This window comes from Buteo buteo, chromosome 17 (assembly GCF_964188355.1).
Source record: "Buteo buteo chromosome 17, bButBut1.hap1.1, whole genome shotgun sequence".
Taxonomy (NCBI): Eukaryota; Metazoa; Chordata; class Aves; order Accipitriformes; family Accipitridae; genus Buteo; species Buteo buteo.
The window spans coordinates 12104645-12129690 of record NC_134187.1 but is presented as its reverse complement, the minus strand read 5'-3'; the positions used below and the strand labels follow the sequence as shown (position 1 = coordinate 12129690).

Below are 25046 nucleotides of genomic sequence, written 5' to 3'. Positions count from 1 at the left end.
CGGCGAAGCCAGCCGTCTATTTGCCACTTCAGCAAATCAGCGGGAGTGAATCAATAGCAGATCAATCCCGGTTCGCGTTGTCATTATCTGCGCGGTACTTGGCACCGCTGCCGCACAAAAGCGGGAAGGTAAAAGCCGAGCAGCCCAGTTTTGCGGGGACCCGCGGCAGAGGCAGAACTTGCTCGGCCGCGCTGCCGCAGCCCCGGGGCAGGAGGAGGCTGCCTCCAGCCGCCCCCTCCCCTCGGCCCCGTCCCCCCAGCCTCACCAGCATCGCCCCTCTCCCCGCGTCCTCCTCCGAGCGGTGGGACGGAGGGGAACTGCCTGGTAGGTGGCTGCGGGAGGGACCGGCGCTCCGGGGACGGGGGGCGGGTGGGCGCGGGACTGCCCGAGGGCGCTGAGCCGGACCCCCCACACCCCCGGACGGGGAGCGGGGTTCTCTGGGCGCGGTGCGGGACCCCACGGATGTTGTGCGGGACCCCACGGATGCGGGGCGGGACCCCGGGGATGCGGGGCGGGACCGCCCGGCAAAGCGTGGGAACTCTCCGGGAGAGGAGAGGGACCCTCGGGGGCGGTGCGCGACCCCCGGGGCCCCGGAGCAGGATCCCCCGGGCGCGAAGCGGGACTTCGCGGCAGCACCGAGCGCGACCGCCGGGACGTCAGTGCCCCCCCGGCCCGGGAGCGGTGCGGGACCCCGCGGAGGGAAGGCGGCACTCTCTCGGGCAGGGTGCGGGACGCCGGGCTGCGGAGCGGGACCCTCGGGGGCGGAGGCAGCGCGGCTCCGCGCCCCGCGCCCGCCGGGACAGCGCCGGTGCGTTGCGGCGCCGGGACGGGAGCGGGCCGGCGGGGGATGCCCGGGGCCGGGGTGGGGACTCGCCTGAGCCCGCCCGCCGCCCGCCGCCCGCCGCCGCCGCCTTCCTTCCCCTCCCACCTCGGGCTCCGCTCGGGCGGAGCGCGGCGGGGCGGCCGGCGGCGTCGGTCCGCAGCTCCAGGTAGGCACCGCCGCCCGCCCGCCCGCCCCGCTGCGCTCCGGCCCGCGGCGGCTCCGCGGCGGCTTGGGGAGGGCGTGCGGGCCGGCGGGGCTGGGCTCGGCGCGGTCCCGGCGGTGCGATGCTTTCTCCCGGCGTTTTGCGGGGCAAACGGCCGGCGGCGGAGGAGGAGGAGGTTGGGGGGGGATGCAGCCCGGTGGTGGGGGAGCCCCGGCGGGCTGCCGTGCTCCGCCGAAGTCTTGCCCGGAGTGTCCGGGTCGGGGCTGGCAGCCCCTCTCCGGCCCCGGTGCGGACCGCCCTGGCCCCCGCGGAGGGGACGGGGGGCAGCCCGGGGGGGGGGGGGTGTTCCTGCCGGCTGCTCCGCGGCTGCTTTTTAATGGCTTGTGCGGGAGCGGATCAATAGAGACGTCTCTGAATCCCTTTCGCATTGCAGAGCTCTGCCTTGCCTTTTAAAAACACATTTAGATTAAAAAAGTAAACTAGGTTTAAGCAGCCGTGAATCACTACGGTAGCCTCTAAGGCTGAGGAAATGCGGGAGAAGTCTCTTCTCTCTGCGTGGCTGATTTAAAGTAGACTTACTCAAGTTGGGGATAGTTTAGCTCATTTTAGATCCAGGTGGATTTTGAGGGGGCTTTCTCTTTTTATAAAAAGGCTTTTCTTATGTGCATCTGTAAGACAGTGAAAATCCTCTCTGCTCATTTTCTGGATTTTCTTGCCAGCGAGATCGCCCTGTGTCAATATTATTTCTCTTTTGCCTAATGCAAAGCACAACTGCTCGTTATTCTGGGAGCTGAACTCGGAGCGTCTGCTGGAGAAGGTAGACTTCAAGATCCGAGCAGTGGCAGCGTATTGATTCCATTAGCAGAATTTACAGATCTACTGACAGATCCCTTTTAACACAGTCACTTTCCCAGAATTAAAGTTCTCCTCAGAGCATCCGTCGCTGGTCTAGGCCAATAGATGGCATAAGGTACTCAGGCTAACAACCTCAGAGGACAGAGAAGCGAGGATACACTTTGTGCACAGAGCCAGGATTTTCGGGGGGTATGCGTGAGTCAAACTCCGGGTGTTCGACTTGGGATACCTTGGGAAGATCTCATTTTCAGAGGCATGTCCTGGGCCACGCATTTTTATTTTCCTCAGTCACAACGGCAGCATTTTCCAAGATCCTTCTCTGCTCTAAGCAGTTAGGGTTAAATCATCCACATTTTTGGTAGGATTTGGTCAGTGTTGATATCCTAAGCTCACTAGGAAGCAGAGGTGGCTTTTCAACTTTGCGAGGTGTATTTAGTATCTGCTGCTGGGGCGAAGCTGCCCATTGCAGCAGTGTTGAAACCAATAATCATTTGTGATGAGAATGGAGGGGTTTTTATAGAGAACTGTATCTTCTCCTTGTTGCCTTCTACTTTTCTAGATTTCACTGCTCAAAAAGGTAGTACTTGGGGTAGTGGAAGACAATTGGCTAATAAGGAAAAAACCTTCCTACTTTCTATATCTAAGCTTCTGCTGAGATAGCACTGTGGGTAGACAAAGATGATTTTACATTCTGAAAGTGTGTAAATTATTTGTATATAGGTAGGTAGCTAAATGATGTTAAAAGAGCTTTAACTGACAGTAATCATACCTACCTTTTATATGGTGCTTGTTATCTATAGATGTCAAAACAGTTCTTTTTATAAAGAGGTGAAGTATCATTATTTCATTTTTTTTTTCAATTGCAGGAATTGAAGAATGGGAAAGGTCCAGAAATAGTATCCAAATTTCATAAGTCATAGTTCTTTACTTGTCTGTTAGACCTTCTTTATACAGGCTGAACTGATTTGTCTAAGTTGATCTTAAAATAGGAAAAATCTATACGTATTCATAGCAGCAGACATAAAAGCTTTTTTTGAAGAGACCTTTTTCCTTGAACACCGTATCTAAATGTCTATGTCTTGTTATCAGTCTCAGCACTACGGCAACCCACAGAAATGGTAGCAGCCCTTCAACTTCCTATTTGTGAGTGTGGGCAAAAGAAAATCAATGAACGGTGGTTTTCAGCTGAACTGGTGCAAACTCCAGTGTGATCCCTAGCATTATTCCTGAGACAGGTGAGGTCAGATGTTTTCCTAAAATGTCCTTTGTAGAAACAGAGAGGTCCTGAAGGAGAAGCATTTCTTTGCTTACCCTCTCTACGACTTAGCAAATTTCCCAGGGCAAGAAGAATAAAACCACCTCAAACCCTAACAGATGATAAATCAGTATTAAACCACCAGTATCCCCTTGGCTGTGGAATTACAGCTATAGGCAAGGTAAAATCAACTATTAATACTCAGTGCCAAGACCATGGGCCAGGTTCGGCCTCAATACAAAACCAGGCTCAGCAGTGACTGAGCTGAGCTGCAGAGGCACCTTAAGCCCGAATGGAGAGTGGAGGCGGCCGGGCTTTCCCCGCTCAGCGTTGGTGCATCTGCCAGAGGTGTGCTCTTTGTTCTGGCTGAGCCCCCAGCGAAGCCGGCGTTGGACACGTTGCCCACCTCTGTGCTGGGATCTCTGCCAGAGGCCGCGGCCACCGCTCCTGTGGCTGCCTGCTACTTGCATCCCTCCTCCCTGCCAGCTGAGCGAGCTGAGCCCCACATGCTCTCAGGTAAAATAAGTGCGGGTTAACAAGGAGTGCGTGTGAAAAGCAGATGCTCTGCAGCCTGATGTGAGCTAGGGTCAGAGGGAGAAGCAGACTGTATCCTGTTGGGCAATATCTTCCCTAACAGCCTGTCCTTCCTCTCGGTTACTTGAAAACAGGTTGTGGCCATCCTTGCTTATCGTCTTTTCTCCTGGAATCCCTCTCTAGCTAAGCCCATTTGTTTGCAGCATGGCTCCTGTCTAAAGGCTCTTGATTTAAAGAACTTGTTTACTTGCTGCTGGGGCACGTATATTAAAAAGACCTGCCCAAGGCTAATGACTAGGAACAAGGCTCAAGTCTCTAAACTCACATCATTCCCTGCCTTGCAAATTTTCAGTTATGGGACGTCTGCCAAGGACACATAATAAAACAGAGCTCATGAATAAATAAAATGTATTCCACTAACCTGTGGATATTCTCTTCTTGTCTTTGCCCCATCTCTTTGTTCTTATTTCTTGCTCTTCATCCATTTTTTTTCTGTTTAGCCTCTTTCTCCTTTTTAATTTATGCAATCTCCTTATTTTCTTCTTGTGTTGCCTCTTTGCTTTCTGAGGGGGAAAAACACCCCCAGAAAACCAATCAGGTTGCTGTCTGATTGCCCTTGTCTGCTTCTGTGTAGAGGGCCAAATCCTCAGCTGATAGAAACTGTCCTTGACCTGTTCCAGCCAATGGTTCTGCACCAGTTATGTCAGATGATCATCTGCTCCAAGGTATAACCCCAGCATCCTTCTCCATTCTTTACCACTTATTCTTTTTTATACTCCATTTCCTTCTGGTCCTTTTTATTTTTCCATCTTTTACTGATGCTTATTCCCTTTATACTCTACTGCCCATTTTATGTGAATATGTTCTACTCTGTCTTGTTTTATCATCATTCATAACATATCCGAAGTCCTAACAGTAGTGTGTTAAACGGCTGTCATCTGTCATTTGTGGATAACGTGCTCATTTTTTCTTAGAAGGGAGTTCTGTGTGACAGTTGCTTGTAATGGTTTTCTTTTGTTTTGTTTTTCATTCTGCTCTAGAAGAGATGACTTCTAAAATATTTATCTTGCTTGGAGTTGAAAATGGTGTTGACCATGTTGGTCCTTAGTTTCTGAGGGAGCTCGTTACACAGTCATGATCTTATTTTCAAAAGGGATTTGTCTTCTGGAAAGATGATCTGTATCATTTGTGTTAGAAGATCACTTTGTGGTCACTGTTCTTGTTCTGGAGCTTAGTTTACTCTGGATTCAGGCCATTTGCTGTGTTACAAGTAAAGCCTGAGACCTTGAATTTCATGTGCTGTTCTGCAAGGAGCTAGGGTAAGTCTGGAGTAAGCGTGGTGGTCTCTGTGGTTGAAGTGTTGGTGCTGTTGATATAAAGGATTGTGGAAGGCTTCACTCATTTTGGCCTCTCTAAATTGTTTCCCTCATGGATATCTGTCTGCTAGGTACTCTCGATGTCCTTGGTCTTAGCAGGATTTTCAGTTCTCCATTCCTTTATCTGCAAGCTCTCCAGCTCATCTTCTCGCCCTTCACACCAAAGTGCCTTACCCATTTTTGCCTTCCCATCCCTGGCAGGTGAGTGGGGACTGAGGTGAGAGATCTTGATGTACCAGCTCTCGCAGCTGCCGAGGAATTGCTGGGAGGGGGCACAAGGAGAGGCCGTTACGGCTCAGCCCTTGGGACTCCCTTCTGTTCAGAGTGGCCGTGCGCCCTGACTGCAGACATCAGCCTGGGTTCCATTTGCTCTGTGTCTGTTGCCATCTCTTCCAGGTAGGTTTGAGTCTTAAAGGTTGAACTCGGGCCGGGGGAGCTGCCTGATTTTGATCCAGCAGAACTGATCCATGCGCGGTGGCAGTCAGGCAGCACTGCACCACCCTCACCTCTGCCAGCAGCAGCAAGAAATACAGTTGTCCCCTCTCGCCCTGCAAGGGCAAGGTGTGAGTGCTCTGGGGGTATACTTATTCTGCTGGAGCCATGTATGCTCTGAACAGGATTGTCTTGGGGTAAAGGCTAATAAATGAATTTTTCTTTTTTCCCCTTTTTTGGAAATGTTTTGGTCTTACCAGTCTACCAGTAAAAATCAGCAAAGGCCACATGGACAAAACAGAGTGTGGCTGATTTAAGGAGGACAGGTTATTTATCATCTGAGACAGAAAGAATTTTGCTTACCCTTTTTTTCTTCCTCTTTTGTACATTTTTGTCCTTTGTTCATCAACGTGGACAAGCAATTTAGATGCCAACTGATAACTTAAAAACTGGTTAATTCTTCCATGTGTTTAATCATTCTAGCCCTGTGCTACTCTAAAGACAGGCTCAGAGCTCAACCTGTGCAGGGGATTGCTTCTCTTCTCTTTTGGTTCTCACTAAAAACAAAGCAAAGGCAGAGGCTTTACGGACTTGGGAATGTTGAAAGTAGAACATGTTGACCTGCTACGTGACATTGAACAGGTCACTTCTCAAGTCTCAGGTTCGGCTTCCAAAGCACGGAGCTCAAGGCATCTGCCTCACAGCACTTTTATGTTAATAAAGTGCTGTGAAATTTATGGATAAAAACTGTCTTGTATGTAACAGTCTTATAAAACTTAGTATTAGCAATTTGCTGCCCCATACAGGAGGCATTTTATATTTCTCTGGTTTTTTGTTCTTTTTCTCTGAGCCTAACAAATTGATTGCTGCTGTTCATGTAACTACAGGCCAGTTAACTGTGGGAGGCAGATAACCAACTCAGGAAAAATCTATGACAGCTTCAATTTGCATGGAGGAGTTAAGCCACAGCCTGGGTAGTTTGGCAAAAATTGGAAGAACTTCTGATAGCTCTGCTCTGCTCCTTGCTTCTCTCCTACCTCCTCTCCTTGAGCTGAAAAGAGCTGATGCTGCTTCCAGAGGTGTTAACAGCTGTGAAGGCTTCAGCTCAGAAACCTCCTTGATCCCAGGGGAGAGCATATTGCAGAGGGCAAGGGGTTTCTCACTCAACTTTAGTGAGAGAAGAATCGACCTCATAGTCTGTGAGATGCAATGATAAATATACAGTATTACTTTAGTGTACAATTATTGTCAATCAGTATGTTTAAAAGGGGGGCGGTGGAGGATCTGATATGTCCCAAAGAAGACTCCTTTTTACTGGAGGTTTTATTATATCTTTTCTCTTCTTTTTTTTTTTTTTTTTTAATTAAAATTCTTCAGTTATCTGAATCATTGTAACTGCCAATTTAACTGGATTACAATTCCAAAGCTGCTTTGTAATTTTATGAACTCTATTTATTGCCAGTTGAAAGAAGAGCAAATAGAGCCATAAGTTAGGTTTTGATTTTGAAAATAACTAACTCATTACTGCAGCATAAATTTAAATCAGTCCTCTGTGTTCTAGCCCTAGCTAGTGACAAGCATTGAATGATGGTTTCAGCATGACATTTTAGTGGCAGACACCTTTTCCCTGAATAAGCTGCTGAAAAGGATGCTGCATTGTATATTCTTCTTAAGCTGAGAAGATCTGTGTGTCTCCCTGCCCAGTGCAATGTTTGCACTGAAAAGGACAGCCAGTATGGATCAATACTGCTCTTTTAATTCACCCATTGAATTGGTAAAAGCTTGAGCTGAACAAGGGGGATAGCATGGGTCCTTGCTGTACCGTTAGTCTGGAAACAGTAATGGTGTTTATGGTCTCATTTTTTGTAAGCTGTTCTTTTCAGGGAGTTGTGATTTTGTTTTACCATTTGCTGTCTGTTAGGCCAGGCAGAGAGCAGTTTTCCCACTTATTTTGATTAATTTGTTAGGATGACAGAAAATTACAAAACTAAGGACAAATTAGTTCTTTGGGTCTCATAGTGTATTTGACACTCAAATAAGAATTGTTGTGGGACACATTGAAACCTCTGAATCTTAAAAATACGAAAAGCTTAATCTGCAAGCACTTGCTGCTAGGCAAAGTGCTTAATCCTGGCTCTCTGGGATGCTCCATCCATCTCCTGGCTGTGAAGCCAGCCTTTTCTGAGGTCTTCTGTAAGTGCCAGAGGCTGGGGATGTGTTTCAGCCTTCTGAAGCTATCAGTTATCCTTGGAGCTGAGCAAAAGCTTCAGTTCAAGGTAATACTTAAGCACAAGTTTATTCATTAGCTTGTAAGAAGTCCAGTGAAAGAGACTCTTTTTGCTTGTGTATATCCACCTCTATCTGAAAACTTTGGACTGAGTCTCCACTGGCACCTCTGACAGCTCCTGGCCCTAGGCCTGAGACTTGGATCTTAGGCAATCAGACATGTTTCTCTTAGTGATAAATCTTACTGATTTCAGCTGGTACCCAGTGTTTATGTATTCAGATACAAAGTCTGAACTTTAAAGATCTTCGGCACCCTGGGGCCTCTGGGAAACTGCTGCACAAATGAAGTGAGAGGCAGAAGTCATCATTCTTCTCTCCAAGGTTTTACTGAACACATACTTAAGTACTTCATTCAAACTTAGACAAAAAGAAAGAAATGTGATTTCAGGTGTCTTCTTCTTCCTCCCAGTGAGGTGTGGGTTAACACTGCTGCTAAGGCCAAACAGGTTTTTGCTTAAAATGGTGTTTAGTGGTACTTTGCTTCAAGCAGCAGCTTATAAAGTGAAACTACCAACTAAAAACAAATATGTATTGCTCCTAAATTAGTTTCTTCCAATGCACTGCATATGCTTAATTAGATCTAATTCTTCCTCTGAAGATATGTAGTCAGGGTCTCAGATCTTCATCCAGACCTGTTGGTATGAACTGCCTCCATATTGTGGTGCCTTTGAAATCCAAGGGGCTCATTGTGGGAGTTTATGAATCTGTCTAGCTGAAGTTTAGCCCAGGCAAAAACCTAAGAAATCCCTCATCCTGTTAAAGTCTTCTGCAAAACCTCTGCTGATTTTTTGGGATTAGGATTTACCCAGCCACCTGTCTTCATTTTTCTTCTCCGGACATTTGTATGGGTCATCTTAGACATTAGAAAAATATGTTTGTACAAATAAGGAGGGAGAAGGAAGGAGAGGAAGGGCTGTTTCCGGCTTCTGAAATTCCTTCTAATTTGGTTTGGCTTTATATTCTGTTCCAAACTTTCTGTCACAGGAAAGCTATAGCAAAAATTACACCTGAGCAACTTTCTAGGGCCTGACGTTGGGGGTCTGACTGAAGGGAGAGGAGCTCTGTAGAGAGGGACATGGGCATCCTGGTAGGCAACGTGTTGAACACAAGTGAGCAGTGTGCCCTCACAATGAACACCAGCTGCATCCTGGGCTTTATTAGCAAGGCTGTAGCCAGCAGGTCCACACAAGCAGTTATTCCTCCCTGCTTGGTGCTGTGAGACAGCCATCTGAAGGACTGTGTCCAGATTTGGGCTCTCTGCTACAGACATTGACATACTGGAGTGAGTCCTGCAGAAGGCTATCAAAATGGTTGGGGGCTGGAGCACACAGCATACAAGAAGAGGTTGACAGAGATGGGTTTGTTCAGTCTAGAGAAGAGAAGGTGCAGGGGAAACCTTACTGTGGTCTACAGTTACCTGATGGGTAACTTCTCAAAGGTGCACAGCAATGGGATGCAAGCCCTTGAACCCAAGTTGGAACAAAAGAACATCTGATTAGACTTTAGGAAAAATATTTTCACCATAAGAGGGTTCCAACACTGGCCCAGGTTGCCCAGAGTGTTTGGGAAATCCTGAGGATATTCAAAACTCAATTGGCCCTGAACAGCCTGCTCTAACTGGACCAGCTTTGAACATTGGGTTGGACAAGATGATCTCCAAAGGACCTTTTCAACACAAATTATTTTGTGATACTACCTGGAAAGTCAAAAGGAGGGGTGGAACAAAGCGATGTCCAGTATAGGAGCAGTGAGCATGTGTCCCAAAATCTGAGTGCTCTGAGAAATTGAGGCTTCTAGAAGCCTAAGTATGGATAAGGCTTACACAGTGGCCCTGAACAGTATGTCCCCAGAGCTTGGTCTGCATCTAACGTTTCTGTTGCACCATGCTACAGTCTGTCTCCCACTCTGAGATGGCATCTGATGGACACAGCTGGCTGGCTTCACCTGTAGCATGCTGCACCAGCTGCTCCCAAGGCTGCATCCAACTCCTTTTTTGCATCCAGAGGTTTCTAGGCTCAGGGAAGTCTCTCTTGCATATATTTTCTCCAGTGGCCTCCACATATCCTTCCTTAGTGAGTGGCCTCATGTCATGCATGCTCACACATTGTAAAAGTTACGTGGATGCTTTGCAAGTGATTGTAGGATCGAAGCAGAATGCAGGACTGACTTACATAAGTGAGATCTGGAGCTCTGCTTCAGAGTTGTCTTGGGTCAAGAGAATTTTTTTTTTGAACAACACAGACTCCTTTACTGAAATTAACATGCTTCAAACACAAGTGATTTTACATTTTTTCAGTTGAAGGTTTCACCCAAAATACCCACAATAACAATTGCTTGTGTTCTTGTTGCCTAAGAGACCCTGCAAGTATCTTGGAGAATTTCACTGTAGTAAAGAAAACCTTTGTTTATCTCTGAGCTTAATAGACTTTTTTGAAAACATAAAAAAATAGATACCGTGTAACTTTAGCTGCTCAGACTGCCAAGTAAAATTAGATATATATCAAAGGAAGAAACTGAGCTGTTATGGAGAATTTGTAGATAGCCTGTTTCTCCTGCCCACCCTCAGTGACTCCTTCCCATTCCAAACCTACTCTAAGTACATACATCCATGGGCCTGAACTGCAGCACAGCATGCTTAAGTAGATGTTAGGAAAATAATTTTGAGAGAACAAGGGCATTCAAGCACTGGACTAGATTCCACAGCCTCTCTGGGCAGGCTTTATCATGGGAGATTAAATAAACATCTGTCAAAAATTGTTTAGGAATAACTGATCCTGCCTTGACGTGGGGGAGGAATTGAATTATGTTACTCTTCAAGGTCCATTCCTGACTGAATTTCTGTAGTTGATAGTATATTACTAACGTAACCATTTTATTTATTTATAAAAAAAAAAAAAAACCAAAGTGACAGAGGTACACCCATAACAATATTGTGGGAAGAGGATTTTTTTAAACAGCTTATCCCAAAGCCAGGACTTTACATAATAAAACTATAATGGATTCAAAAGTTATGGGTAGCCAATTGAGTGGTTTAGCACTGTGCTGTCTGTGGCTGAATTGTCCTTTTAGCTATTTTGGTCCTGTGGCTGAATGCTAGTGAAGGTGTGATTGGTAGCACAGGCAGGACTGATTTCACATGTCTCCTAACAGTTTTTTTCTGCTATGATGTGTTACAACAAAGTCCTGGGCTTTATGTTCGTAGATGTCTCTTTCCAGCATAAGGCAGAAAAGCCCTGCTTTATGGGGTGCATAGATTTGTCATTGTTCAGAACAACATTTTCACCCAGGGAAATTGACTGTTGTCATTGGACTTTGTGTCCTTCAGAAATACTATCTTGCTTCTAAAAGGAAAAAAAAAAAAAAAAAGAGAGAAAGACTAGGATGGGGAAGAGATAATCTAGAAGCAGAAACGATCAACAGTCCTGCAGCATCAGGAGTCACCTGTGCTAGGAACTGGAGGACAATTCCTCAGACTCCAAAGTGAGAAATAAGAATAACTAGTTTTCTTTTACAATTGGGAAATGTAGGATGGGCTAATGAATGGAAAATTTTGAATATCAAGTCAATCTTCCTGGCAGGGAGTTAAATCTTAACTCTCTGTTTGCCTTCCACAGGAGATAAGAATATTCTAAATTTTACCAAACTCTGTATTCCTTTCCTTAACATGGAAGAGTTATGGTTCACTGTGGGTGTAGAATTAAATAATAATAGAATCATAGAATCATAGAATGCTTTGGATTGGAAGGGACCTTAAAGATCATGTAGTTCCACACCCCTGCGATGGGCAGGGACATCTTCCACTAGACCAGGTTGCTCAAAGCCCCATCCAACCTGGCCTTGAACACTGCCAGGGATGGGGCAGCCACAGCTTCTCTGGGCAACATGTTCCAGTGCCTCACCGCCCTCACAGTGAAGAATTTCTTTCTGTGGTGAATGGAGTTAAATCCAGTTGGCAGCCAGTCACAAGTGGTGTTCCCCAGTGCTCAGTATTGGGGCCAGTTCTCTTTAATATCTTTATCAATGATCTGGATGAGGGGATCGAGTGCATCCTCAGTAAGTTTGTGGATGACACCAAGTTGGGAGGGAGGGTTGAGCTGCTAGAGGGTAGGAAGGGTCTGCAGAGGGTTCTGGACAGGCTGGATCGATGGGCTGAGGCCAATTGTATGAGGTTCAACAAGGCCAAGTGCTGGGTCCTGCACTTGGGTCACAGCAACCCCATGCAGCACTACAGGCTTGGGGAAGAGTGGCTGGAAAGCTGCCCAGCATAAAAAAAACCCCAGGGTGGTGTCACCATCCCTGGAGGTGTTCAAAAAATGTGTAGGTGAGGTGCTTCAGGACGTGGTTTAGTGGGCATGTTGGTGTTGTGTTGATGGTTGGACTCGATCTTAAAGGTCTTCTCCAACCTAAACAATTCTATGATTCTTCCTAATATCTAATCTAAATCTACCCTCTTTCAGTTTAAAGCCATTACCCCTTGTCCTATCACTACATGCCTTTGTAAAAGTCCCTCTCCAGCTTTCCTGTAGGCCCCCTTTGGGTACTGGAAGGCTGCTATAAGGTCTCCCCGGAGCCTTCTCTTCTCCAGGCTGAACAACCCCAACTCTCCCAGCCTGCCTTCATAGGAGAGGTGCTCCAGCCACCTGATCATCTTGGTGTGCCTCCTCTGGACCCGCTCCAACAGGTCCATGTCTTTCTTACACTGGGGGCCCCAGAGCTGGATGCAGTACTGCAGGTGGGGTCTCATGAGAGTGGAGCAGAGGGGGAGCATCACCTCCCTCGATGTGCGGGTCACAATTCTTTTGATGCAGCCCGGGATACAGTTGGCTTTCTGGGCTGCAAATGTACATTGCTGGGTCATGTTGAGCTTCTCATCAACCAACACCCCCAAGTCCTTCTCCTCAGGGCTGCTCTCAATCCACTCATCGCCCAGCCTGCATTTGTGCTTGGGATTGCCCCGACCCATGTGCAGGACCTTGCACTTGGCCTTGTTGAACTTCATAAGGTTGGCATGGGCCCACCTCTCCAGCCTGTCAAGGTCTCTCTGGATGGCATCCCTTCCCTACAGCACGTCGACTGCACCACACAGCTTGGTGTTGGCAAATTTGCTGAGGGTGCATTCAATCCCACTGTCCATGTCGCTGACAAAGGAATATGTTGATGTATCTTTATTCCATGTAATTTTTTCTTATATAGACAAGTATCTGATGCTGGGATCATGTATCAGATGTTTTTGACCACTAGTGGTACTACAAATTACCACAGTAGGTATAACAATAGGATTTTATGTTCATCATGCTTATTGGAGAAGTACTTGAATGGAAACGATGGAGGACTCAGTGGAAAATGAGGTTATTAATTTGAGGAATAGATCTATATGAACTGCTCTCATCGCAGAGATCCTTTGACCTACAAGTTGCAATGTTCACTTCAAACAGTACTTCTTGTTTTGAAACTGTGCTCTTGATGGGTGTTATGAAGAAGACCTGGCAAACAACATTATTGCCAAAAAATTAACCTGGAAAGAGACAATTTTTTTTTTACCATGAAAGCACAGCAATGCTGACCTGGTCATAATAATGCCTTTGGGATCTTCTCATCTTCTCAAATATTTCTGTGAACTGCAGCAATTGGGATAGTATAGCTCAAGGATATGCTTAATGTGGTCAGCTCTTTGTGGAAGCCAACAGGTGTCGTAACTGCAGCATTACAACTGTGCTTAATTGGTGGGGATTTAGGGGTAGATTTTCAAGCAAACACATTTTAAACTGTCATTTCCACTTAGTTAAGGTGGATAATGATCTTTTCATTTACATGAACAGAATATAAATTGCAGAGCCTTTGGGAACGTTGCAAGGTGCAAGCCTTGTTAACTGTCATGATGTGTGCTGTCTGCAGGAGCTTTTCAAGTTAGCGAGAAGGTACCTTTTTCTTTTTTTTTTTTTTTCTTTTAATCCTTTTACAAGATGACATTCTGATAACTGGGTGGTATTAGATCTCACTTCCTGTTCTTTATGTATATGAGAAAGCAATTCAGATCACAGACTGCATTCCCAAAGAAGCTTCTGTCATGTTGATGCTACAGCTGGTGCTTTTGTCCCTTGCCCCTTTCTCATACTCACCCCTTGGCATACACTCTGCCCTTGCCACCACCCTCATAGTGAAAATCAGCAGAATTTCACTTTGGGAGGCTTCATTTTACCTAGTATTAGCCACATCCAAGTTAGACACCTTATGGCATTACTCCTATAGGCTGCTTACCTAGTCAATACAGAGATGGACCCCTTCTCTGGTGATTCACCCCACCTGAAAATGTGTGCTTAAGCTAACTGATATAAACCATATGCTGGAGATGCTTATTATTCTATTCTTGCTTGTGTTCTTTTACTCTGAGTTATAATAGCTCCATTTCTTCCTTATGCAGTCTTTTGGAGGAGGTGATTTTTAAAAAAACCCTATATTTTGCCTTCAAGACTATTTTTCCACAGGTACAGATATTTAAATAATTTTACACTTTTTTGTCGGTAGTGCTCCTAGCAGCTATTGTTGTTTCCAAATGATGATAATTTCTTTCTGATCTCCATTTTATTGCAAAGATGCACAAACATTTGGCACAAGTTCAGTTTCTAAAACAGTCTGGTGACATCAGTAGAATTGTACCGGGGTGAACTTAGGCAAGTAGGCTTACTTGGAAGTAACATCAGAAAAAAATTTGGCCCTGGATGTTTCAGCTCAAGCTTTATTCACCTAAGGTCTTCTGGAAGTTTGCACTGAATCCATTTTAAGAGAAATGTAGTTGCATAATTCTATTATTTTCATGGCATTTTAATGCAATGTTCTGGATAAAGGATGTCATTGCCAATGGAATATAAAAAATAAGTTACAGCTGAGCAAATAATTTAGCTGATTAATTTATCCTCTTTGCCTCACAGAATGTCCATAAACACAGAGCAGTTTCCTCAAATGGTTTTGCTATTTATCCTAGATGACTTTTTTAAGTTAACCTCTGCCTCCACAGACTTTGCGAATGATTTTACAGTTAACTTAACTGTGTTGAATATTACAAAGGAGAGTTCATGGTTACAGCTTATATCACAATGAAAGAGGCTGTGCCAAGTAATATCGCCTTACATTTTTTAAGGCTTAATTATGTGTGCTAAAGCAGTTATTACTGCCCAGCTGACAGGCAATAGCTTAAGTCATACTAACTGAGTTTCAGTCCAGATCCTTAATTGTGATTGATCAAGTAAATTATACATGCATTTAGATGTTTTACTATGCTCAATGAGTCAGAAAGCATAGACAGTACTTTTAGGTGATGCATTAGACAAGTATTTGCCCTATTGATGTCAGATATAGAAGATCCTGTGGTAGATTAGAAAGTCCTGTTTTAAATTAAGTTAGTTAGCCAAGATCATTCTGATCTTTTTCCATTCTTCCCGTTTAATGGTGCCTCACCTGGAGCACCAGTTCTGATCCTTTCTGTTCTTCCTGATCGATGGTGCGTCCCTCTTGGCAGGAAAATGAACCACTGACCCCATACAGAGCGGCTTAGCGGTCAAAGTGAGGAGGGGATACCTCCCCAAACGACCACCAAAGACCACCCGAGACCTCCGTGCGTGCGGAGGAGGCATCTGATGTGTCATGGTTATGTAATCCTATGCATATGCATTAGATAGTTTGAATATGTACCAGGTAGGAGTAGTTTAATAAATTAGATGCAATTGTTACTGTATAAAAGGGACGCACCTGATGAATCTGGTGTGCTTGATTTGTGGAAAGTCCACTGAGCACCCTGCACAGAATAAAGCAATATCTCTCCTGTGTGTGTGAGTTTGGTCTGTTGCACACCAGGTAATGAATCCACTTTTAGGACAATACTATGATGAGTGGACAAATTCAAACACTTAAAAAATTAGTGAAAATTTTATTCCTGAGCTGAAGTTTGTTAGGGTCATATCCACAGCTTTTTAAAAGTACTTAGGTGTCTAAAGCTGCATGTGTGTAGCTAGGGTCATTTGTAGAAGCTCTTAACTGTCAGGAAATCAGCAGAAGTTAGCGCCTATGTGGTTGCCTGCATCATTAGGAGGCAAAATCTGGTGCCTGGGGATGGTTGGGTGACCAAATAAGACTCTTCAGAGTGAGTTTGCTCAAAACTGTTTCCTCAATTGGGAACCCTAAAATGGAAAACTACTAAGATCATCAGATTCTTTAGGGAAAAAAAAATATCCTTGAGCTCTGGAGATAGTTTGTAGAGTTCAGAGATTTGCATGCCCTTCCAAGCCCATGTCAGTATTGTACCCCTCTCTACTTCAGTGTGAGTAGGACTAGGCCCTTTTTAATGACATTCTGTCAATTTAGAGGAAACCATCCTGAAATGTGAGCTTTCCTAGTCTTGAGAGGTTTATGAAGTGCTACTATATAGCAAGCAGGAGGTGAGGCTATAGACAATGTAGCCATGAAGCAAACTGGCAGAAAATCTGTAGGGATGTGCTGTCTTTGAATATTTTAAGTAGCAAAGCACAACATAGTCTATCCAACTGTAAATCAGTTCATCTCTCTTTCCATTGTGCCTGGATAATCACAGACAGATTAATGCTAACAAAAGCTGAAACTGTCCCAGTTTGGAATTACCAGTAGCTGAGGAACTACCACGCTCTAACGTGCAACATGCCAAAAGAGATGTACTGAAGCTTGCGATGTAGGACGTCACAGAGTATGGGGACTTTGTGTAGACAATATGTGAAAGATAACTGAGAAAGAGAAACTTTGCTGACAAACAGATTTGTGGTATGGGGATCCACATTGGCACTAAAAATCTTTTAGGGGTTTGTTCCAGAAGAGGTTGGAAACCACAGCACTTTAGGGTATGTTATACATCTGTGGCATAGCTCTCTCAAAGGGACCGTATATATAAACTCTGTCTCTGTGACTCTCCTTTTGTGAGCTTTAGGGATCTCACAGCATGCTAAAAGCCCAGAAATTTGCAATTCCCCTTCCAAGCCAGACAATGGGCCTGTGGCCTCACCAACAATTTATGACTGCAGAAGCGCTGGCTTGAGCCCATCTCCAAATTGGACTGGGAAGAGTTGGATCCTGTCGTTTTGCTTTTTATTCTAATGTTTGTATCCTCTTCACACAGCTTTCCTTATGACTAGCTTTTATTTAGCCCTCAAGCTTAACATTTGGAACTTCTATTTGTTGGGTTTTTTCATCATCTCAGAAAATAATGTTGATTCTTCCAGTAAGCATCTTTCTTTTGTGTTTTGTTTCATTTTCTGTTCTATATGCGTTCTTATCCAGTAGCTTATTGAAACAACTGAAGCAATTAAAGCAACCAAGTAACTAACATCTGGTATGTGTTTGCTTACTCTCTTATACTCTCTCCAGGGCAAGAAGTGTGTGCTTTGGAATGGTTAGCAGTTTGTTATGTTATATATGAATACTTGTTGTTTACAAAAGATCAAAGAAGTTAATGTTGCACTTCAAGTTGAGAGTTGCAAAGTTTGTGGTAGCTCTATGTTCTTAGGATGTTCATGACACAGGCTTTGGCGCTCCAGGAAAACATCGTTTCCAACTGAGCACAGTTTTACCCTTGAGTAAAAAAGTTGATTGAGTGAGTAAAGGGTTCCCTTGAGTAGAGAGCATGTTGTGCTGAGACAGAAGTTGTCATCTGTGGTCTTTGCCCTGTGGCTGGAGTCACTTGTTTAAATGCCACAAATTGTTCTGATGGTGCCAGGCACAACAATGTCCTGGTCCATGGCTCAGGGATCAAGGTCCCTGCAAGCCGAACAAGACATTCTTCAGATCATTAAGCTCCTCTTGACATAGTTATCATGAAACTTTCCTGTACGTCCTTGCCTTAATCTAAAAATCACTTAATAGTAGTATTATAGCAGGTTCTGGATCATGGCCTTCCTAAACAAGATCCATTTTCTCTCTGTATCTTGCACAAATTATGACTACAGTGCCCTCAAAACAAAGCAGTAAATTGTTGCTCTCTAAATGTATTATACAGAGCAATTACATGCAGGCACCATTATGAATATCGTCTGCATAATCAATATGGTTTTATATTATTGTCTCAACAGTAAGTTAGAGTGTAGTGTACCAAGGATTTGCTGAGCACTAAGTTCTTGCTTTAGTTATTTCTGAGTAAAACTTGCTTAGTTTTTGTTAGGGTCAGAAGCATCCCCAGATAATCTGACATCTTGCCTGGTTTTTATAGTACTGGCTTACATTGCTAGTGCTCTCATCTTAATGAATTGCTGAAAGTGAAGTAGAGATTTTACTCACCAGAATTAATCAATAAGTAGAGTCTTTTTGGTTTTGAATATACTTTGACCTCCAGTCCATGAGATTTTTATTTTTTATAAATTTATAGTGTTGTAAAACACAGCTTGGCTCTAGATCATGAGTGAAGTGTGGTACTGTTTATCAGCTGAGTCCTGCTGCCCTTCATCTGTGAGTAGAGATCAGTGCTTTTATTTTATGTCTTAATCTTTCCTAAAAGCTGAGCCTTGGGAAATGCCTGGAGCAACTGTGTCTTACAGTCATTCTGTTAGCTAGTAAATACCTGTCTTCAGACTACATTTTAAAGTGTAAAATCACTTCTATGTACACAGTTTATCATGCCATAAAAACTGACTATTCTCTGTCTTAGTTAAAAAGAAGTATGTCTCATACAGCGCTTTCCCCACCCCGCTATGTCTTAGCAGAACAAGAACTTTATCTTGACTGTATGGCGGGCTAGGCACACAGTGAAATTAACGTTTCAAACTAATTTGGATTTAAGATAAGTTGTTTAAAGGGAGTTGTAATGTGTCCAGAAAAAGAAATGCTTCTTCCCATTTCTCAAAATAACATTTTTCTTTCACTATATAAATAAAGCTCACTCTGGATAGAGATCTGTTTTTGCAGAATTAATTACCAGAACAAACACGTAGTTTCAGCATCTTCTGGGCCTAGTTGTTCATGTGTTATACATGTCAGTAGTTGTTATACAAAGGGAGATTACTATAAGATTTTCAGTAGCTTTAGTTGGAATGAGTCCCATGAAGAAGCAGAATACGTGAGGTTTATAGCGTCAAACCCTGTGTTCCTACTTGTATGAAGGACTACCAAAAAATAATACAAGGAAAATAGTAAGAGACAATTGCACTGAGTAGTGATGTTTGTGACAAACCTAAAGAAACCCTTGCGTGTTGTTGGAAGTTAAAGGCGAGGTGAGTGAGAAGATCATGGCTTAGAAAGTCCTCTGTAACCTCCCCCTAAACAGAAAAATGGATCTTTATTAAAACTTGATGTGCCTTAACTTGTGCCCTGAAATCCTGCCACCAGAAGCTCCCAGTGATCTATTTCTCTGTTCTCACCCCGTCTTGAAGGCACTGGAGTGGCAAGAAGGCAACAGAAGTCTTTTCCTTCATGGCAGCTGCAGGGAGTTGCCGCTCCTCTAAACAGTAGGTGTTCTCCATCACAGAGAAGATAAATCATTGCAGATGATTACAGATACTACAAAACAGCCTTAGCTGGAGGGATTCAACTTCTGGCTGATAAACTCTTCAGCTCTCTGGGCAGTTTGGTGCTTTCCCTCCCAGCGTGGATCTGTATCTCCATTTCCTTCTCCTCTCCTTGGCATTTAATCAGAAGTTTGAATCCAGTTTTTAAGGCTTTTCCCATTTCCATCTTTTGCTATAATCAACAAGTGACAAGGACAACGCGTATGAGGGTTGACCCTACTGTGAAGCAGGATGGGGTTGTCTCCCTTCAGGTTTTGCTGGAGTAAAAGGAGGTTGGGAACTCTGTAGCAGAGTGGGTCCCTCCAAGGCAAGCAGACTTGCTGGATCCTCCCATCTGGGATGATATACTTGGTATCAGTAGCTGGAAAATTGCTCTACCTCTGCGATGCAACCAGTTCAATCAGTTTGTTTTAAAAATGATGAGGAAGTCAGTTCGGGATTAGATAGTGATGCCTAAGAAGTTGCATAGCAAGTTACTTCAGGTGACTGATGGAGCTGTAGCTAGCAGTGGTGGAAATAAAGACTTATCTCGGTTCAGGGTATTCCCATTTGATTCATATCAAGAGGTCAGTTCAGCTCCGTCGAGTCTTCCCTTGTCCACAAGACCCCATGGCTCTAGTCTTTTATTTGAAGCGACGGAAAGAAAACACTTGCTGTCTTTACAAATTCAGGGAGTGGAGCTATATGGCTGGAAAGAACTAGTCCATTAATACAAGTACCTGAGGCTGAATGAAAGCTGAATTGTTCTAGCTGACAGTGAATAAAGATTGTGGGGTGGGGTTATCTTTTTCTTTTGCCTGCTACTTGTTCTGGTGGTGTAAAGTAGGGCTTACCCTTGAGGCCCGGTGTCCCAGCCATCCACTCTGGCACTTACTGAAGTCTACAGTGACTCCTGTTTGAGGAAAATGCCCAGGCTTCTTTTATGCAAAGCAGTGCTGGTGGTCCTCTCTCATGCTGACACAGAGGAGGGATGCAGCCATGGTGCACACCCTACAAACAGGGAAATGGACATAACCTTAATGACCTTTGTTAACCGAGTGAGGAGACCTTGAGAAGCAACAAAAAATATTCAAACTCTAACATATCCCAGCTTTGACTCATAACTGGTGCTAATGCAGGAAGCACTGAAAGATGGACAGGTATAGAAATTACTGTCTGTTCCTCAAGTAGGTTCCCGAAGCCATTAAAGAGCACCAAAGCAATTTCTTTGCATGATATGAGACCATCTGTTAGGACTGGAGAATTACAATGCTCTCTTGTCACATTTAAAATTCAGTGACTTCCATATTAAACTGAAGTAAATTAGCTTAGTATACATCAATTAATGTTTAAGTGTCAGAGATAAAAAAAAAAATTGCTCTCCTTATGATCAGAAGTTATATATAATCTCATGACAAGTGTAAGAACTTCCAATTTTGGCTTGAAGATTACTGTTCCTTAGAAGGAAAGCAAGAGTTGAGTTCTCCTGAAAAAGTTAACTTATTTGCTAGTAACTATATCTGCCTTTTTGAATTCAGTTTCAGCTGTATGATTTAACTTACAGTAAAATGTGAAAACACTGAAATGTCCTTCTGTCTATCTGCAGGTATCCACACTTACTTACTGAGGTGAATTTTCTGTGGAATTTCCATGTCTGGAAGCTCCTCTTTCCAGAAATGGCATTTCAACACCAACTTCTCAGCATTACCATAGTGGTTGTGGCTATACCGTGGCAGAATAGGAATTGCTTCTGGAACTGACCAAGGTCATAAGAGGGTTGTGACACTCCAGGTGAGTAGGCAGGCAGGTAGAAAAATACCTTCAGGGAGTGCAGATACTGAAATAAGTACTAGACAAAACTCCGAAGTCAGGAATTGGAAAGTTTCAAATGTGCATTTGATATATTTTCAAGAATACAGAATGCTCTTCTGTGGATGAGTCTAGAAAGAAATTAATTGATATGACAACAGAAGTAATTGCAGTCCACATTCAAGCAGATAATGTTGAAAGTAGTGGATTACAAATTGCAACATCATACAAATCAATACAACTCTACTGAAACCATAATTGAGACACCTGCCTTAAGCTTTGTCCTGAATATTTTGATGGATTGACAATTTTTCTGTCTTTAAGCTAAAGATTTTTTATGTCACTGAAGTAAACTTATTTCTTGACTATTAATTTCAATGGGATAGTAGAACAGAAACTGATTTATTGATGAATTAGACATTCTGCCTCCACACAGAAAAAATTAAGGAGAGCTAAACCAGAACCTATTTCTTTCAAATTTGCTAAAGCTGTGTTAAACTATCAAACTGATTTAAACCTAATTCTGTGAACTGCTGAATAATGGTATTCATAATTTCATTTCTTTTTTTGTTATAGCATTTCACAGTAACCTTAGATGGAAGAAAGAATGTGTCACAAGAGCAAAACTGAATTAAATGCTCTAACAATATCTTATGTTCTTTTCAGGTTCAATGTAATCTCTTTGGGCACCAGCAGTAGAACTTGTCTGTTCAAAATGGTTTATGGTGAATTTTTCCGCAGACCTGGCAAAGATGCAGAACTTATCAATTTGAATGTGGGTGGCTTTAAGCAATCGGTGGACCAAAGCACCTTGCTCCGATTTCCCCATACCAGACTTGGGAAACTTCTCAAATGCCATTCAGAAGAGGCTATTCTAGAACTGTGTGATGATTATAGTGTTGCAGACAAGGAATATTACTTTGACAGGAATCCTTCGTTGTTCCGATACGTTCTGAATTTTTACTATACAGGCAAACTTCATGTCATGGAAGAACTTTGTGTCTTTTCTTTCTGCCAGGAAATAGAGTACTGGGGGATAAATGAGCTGTTTATTGATTCCTGCTGCAGCAATCGGTACCAAGAGAGAAAAGAAGAAGGTCCTGAGAAAGACTGGGATCAGAAGAGCAATGACAGAAGTATAGACTCCTCTAATGAAGAGTCATCCATATTTGACAAAGAGCTGGAAAAGTTTGACAATCTGTGTTTTGGTGAAATAAGAAAGAAGATCTGGGTCAGAATGGAAAATCCTGCATACTGCTTGTCTGCCAAGTTAATTGCCGTGTCGTCCCTGAGTGTTGTCCTGGCATCAATCGTGGCCATGTGCATTCACAGCATGCCAGAGTTTCAAAAGCTGGATGCCAATGACAGGGAGATTGAAGACCCTGTTTTGGAAGCTGTGGAGATTACGTGCATCATCTGGTTCACTGCTGAGCTAGTGATCAGGCTCATCACTGCTCCGAGTCAAAAGAAGTTCTGGAAGAAACCACTGAATATCATTGATTTTGTCTCTATTATCCCATTTTATGCCACGCTGGCTGTGGACACAAAGGAAGAAGAAAGTGAAGATATTGAAAATATGGGGAAAGTCGTTCAAATCCTGCGGTTAATGAGGATATTTCGCATCCTGAAACTGGCCAGGCACTCCGTAGGACTGCGGTCTTTAGGTGCCACTTTGAGACATAGCTATCAGGAAGTTGGACTCCTGCTTTTGTTTTTGTCTGTTGGGATTTCTATTTTTTCAGTGCTTGTCTACTCGGTGGAGAAGGATGATGACTCATCAGAACTGCACAGCATCCCTGTTTGCTGGTGGTGGGCAACCATCAGCATGACCACTGTTGGTTACGGGGACACTTACCCAGTCACGCTTGCAGGAAAGCTGCTTGGCACCCTGTGCATCATCTGTGGGATACTAGTGGTAGCACTTCCAATCACCATTATTTTCAATAAGTTTTCTAAGTACTATCAAAAACAAAAAGATATTGATCCAGACCAATGCAACAATGATCGCAAAGAGAAATGTAATGACCTACCTTATTTTAACATTAGGGATATTTATGCAAAAAAGATGCACTCCTTCATTTCTAGCCTTTCTTCAGTAGGAATTGTAGTCAGCGACCAAGATTCAACAGATGCCTCCAGCATCCAAGATATGGAGGATACTTATAACACAACATCTTTAGAGAATGGTACAGGAAAATGAGTTGAATTATGTTCTCTTCCATTTATTTCTTTTCTGATTCTTGGTAAATGTGGACTTACAAACTTCAGTGAATTTATTAAGAGCAGTTAATTCTCAGGGTACTTAACTCTCAGCCATATTTGGACATTCTTTGCTCTGAGGATGCCATAAAAGCTTCATTGTTTATATGAGGCTTTAAAATATGCCTCATATGGTGGTTTAGTTTTTTACACAACTAATGTTATGCATTTTTGGGGAGAAAAAGTCAGGAAAACAGTTTTAAATGTGAGATCAGTGTTTGCTTGGTTTTGTGGTTGGGGTTTTTTTTTTTCATTATTAGTTGTTTTTTCCCCTGCAGAAATCTGATAGCTTATACAGAATCTGCTTTTATAATTTGCTGCTCTTCAGGTAGAAATATATTACAAATATGTAAGAACTATTGCACAAGTCAGTGAAGTTTTTACCTGCAAATACACCAGGAAAAAGAAGGAATTATGTACATGTAAAACTGTGCTCACTAACACATTTATGTAATCTTGGAGTTGGGAACCCATTTTCTAAGGTGGGGCAGAAAATACATCGCTACATATTGTTCTTACTCCATGGAAGCATAATATTTATGAATTTCTTTCCAAAAGCACAATACATTTTTAGTTTGTTAAAATAAATTTATCCCATTGTGCCTATATTTTTCCCAGTGTCCAGCATGGCCAAGCTCTATCAGGTCCTAAAGGGTCTAAATCATGAGTCCCAGGATGAAGTGCCTGGTGTAGGCAGGACAGGAGCTTATTGTACCGTTTAGCCACCTCTTCTGCCATTGCGAACCTGAACAATTCTGGTGTCTGGAGAGGTTCCTGCTGTGACTAACACCACCCCGGTGGCTTCCCCAGAGGCTTTGTTTTGTGGGCACTGAAGCAAACATCTGTGGTGGTCTTTAGAAGTTATTGCTCCACGCTGTCAGCGCTGCTCCTTTGCTGGAGGTTACTGCCTCGGTGGTAGGAGCAAATGCGAGCAGCATCTCGGCTGCGCTGGCTCTCAGTCCAGGGCTGTAATACCAAACAACGGGGATGTGTGGACATGCTCTCTTCTACCATATATCGCCCATCAGAGATGTAGGGTGGGCACTGCTCTTGGGCACGCATATATGAAACTATGTCAGCTCCTTTTTCTAAAGCTCATCTATTGGTGATGGCAGCTTTCCTGGTTTGTACTATGGGCTGGAGCAGTGCTCATTGCCTGGCAGTGCTGCAGCTCTGTGTGTTCCTCTCCTCTCCAGGGATTTCTTACGCAGACAGCTAATCCTGCTCTGGTTCAGACTGGATCTTCTAGGGCTATTTAAAAAGAAAGCTAGCCCTTGAAACTAGCATAAAGGAGTGCTGGAGAAACTCGAGGACCTTATAGAAGTCCATAGTGTTTCTGAACACTCATTTTCTTTCATTTGTCTAGTGACTAAATTAGATGCTGGGCAATGGAGAATCAAAGATACTGTGATGTTGATATTTTCCTTAAAGAGAGGCTTCACTTTTTTTTTTTTTAACTTATTATTTTGCCAAATGCTGAAGCCCTTACTGCCCTGAGTTTCTACTCAGGCAGGTCAAACTCAGTAGGAGTCGACTTCAAGACTGAGTAAAACCAGAAGATGGTAAACGATTTTAGCCTCTGCAGAGGGTTGATTTTTTTAAGTGTCTGCCAGGTTTTCTATTGCAAAATACATTAAGTAAGTAGCTGAGGTGCACTTATATTTACTGAGGCACAGAGCTCTAATCTCTTACTGAGATGGAGAAACAAAAAAAATAGGATGGATCAACCTATACCTCGGAAAGAGGTGTCCCTCAGGAC

At 43.6% G+C, this 25046-nt stretch overlaps 1 protein-coding gene across 1 annotated transcript; it reads left to right on the top strand.

Moving 5' to 3' along the window:
* Positions 1-964: 964 nt before the first annotated feature.
* Positions 965-23839, top strand: KCNS3 (potassium voltage-gated channel modifier subfamily S member 3). The gene is made up of 3 exons (XM_075049837.1): positions 965-989; positions 20826-21010; positions 21695-23839. Exon 3 carries the CDS (start codon positions 21744-21746, stop codon positions 23226-23228), a length of 1485 nt encoding a protein of 494 aa, XP_074905938.1. The 5' UTR covers positions 965-989; positions 20826-21010; positions 21695-21743; the 3' UTR covers positions 23229-23839.
* Positions 23840-25046: the final 1207 nt, after the last annotated feature.

Coding starts and splice junctions, on each gene's coding strand:
- KCNS3 (XM_075049837.1), top strand. CDS start 21,744: ATGGTTTATGGTGAATTTTTCCGCAGACCTGGCAAAGATGCAGAACTT.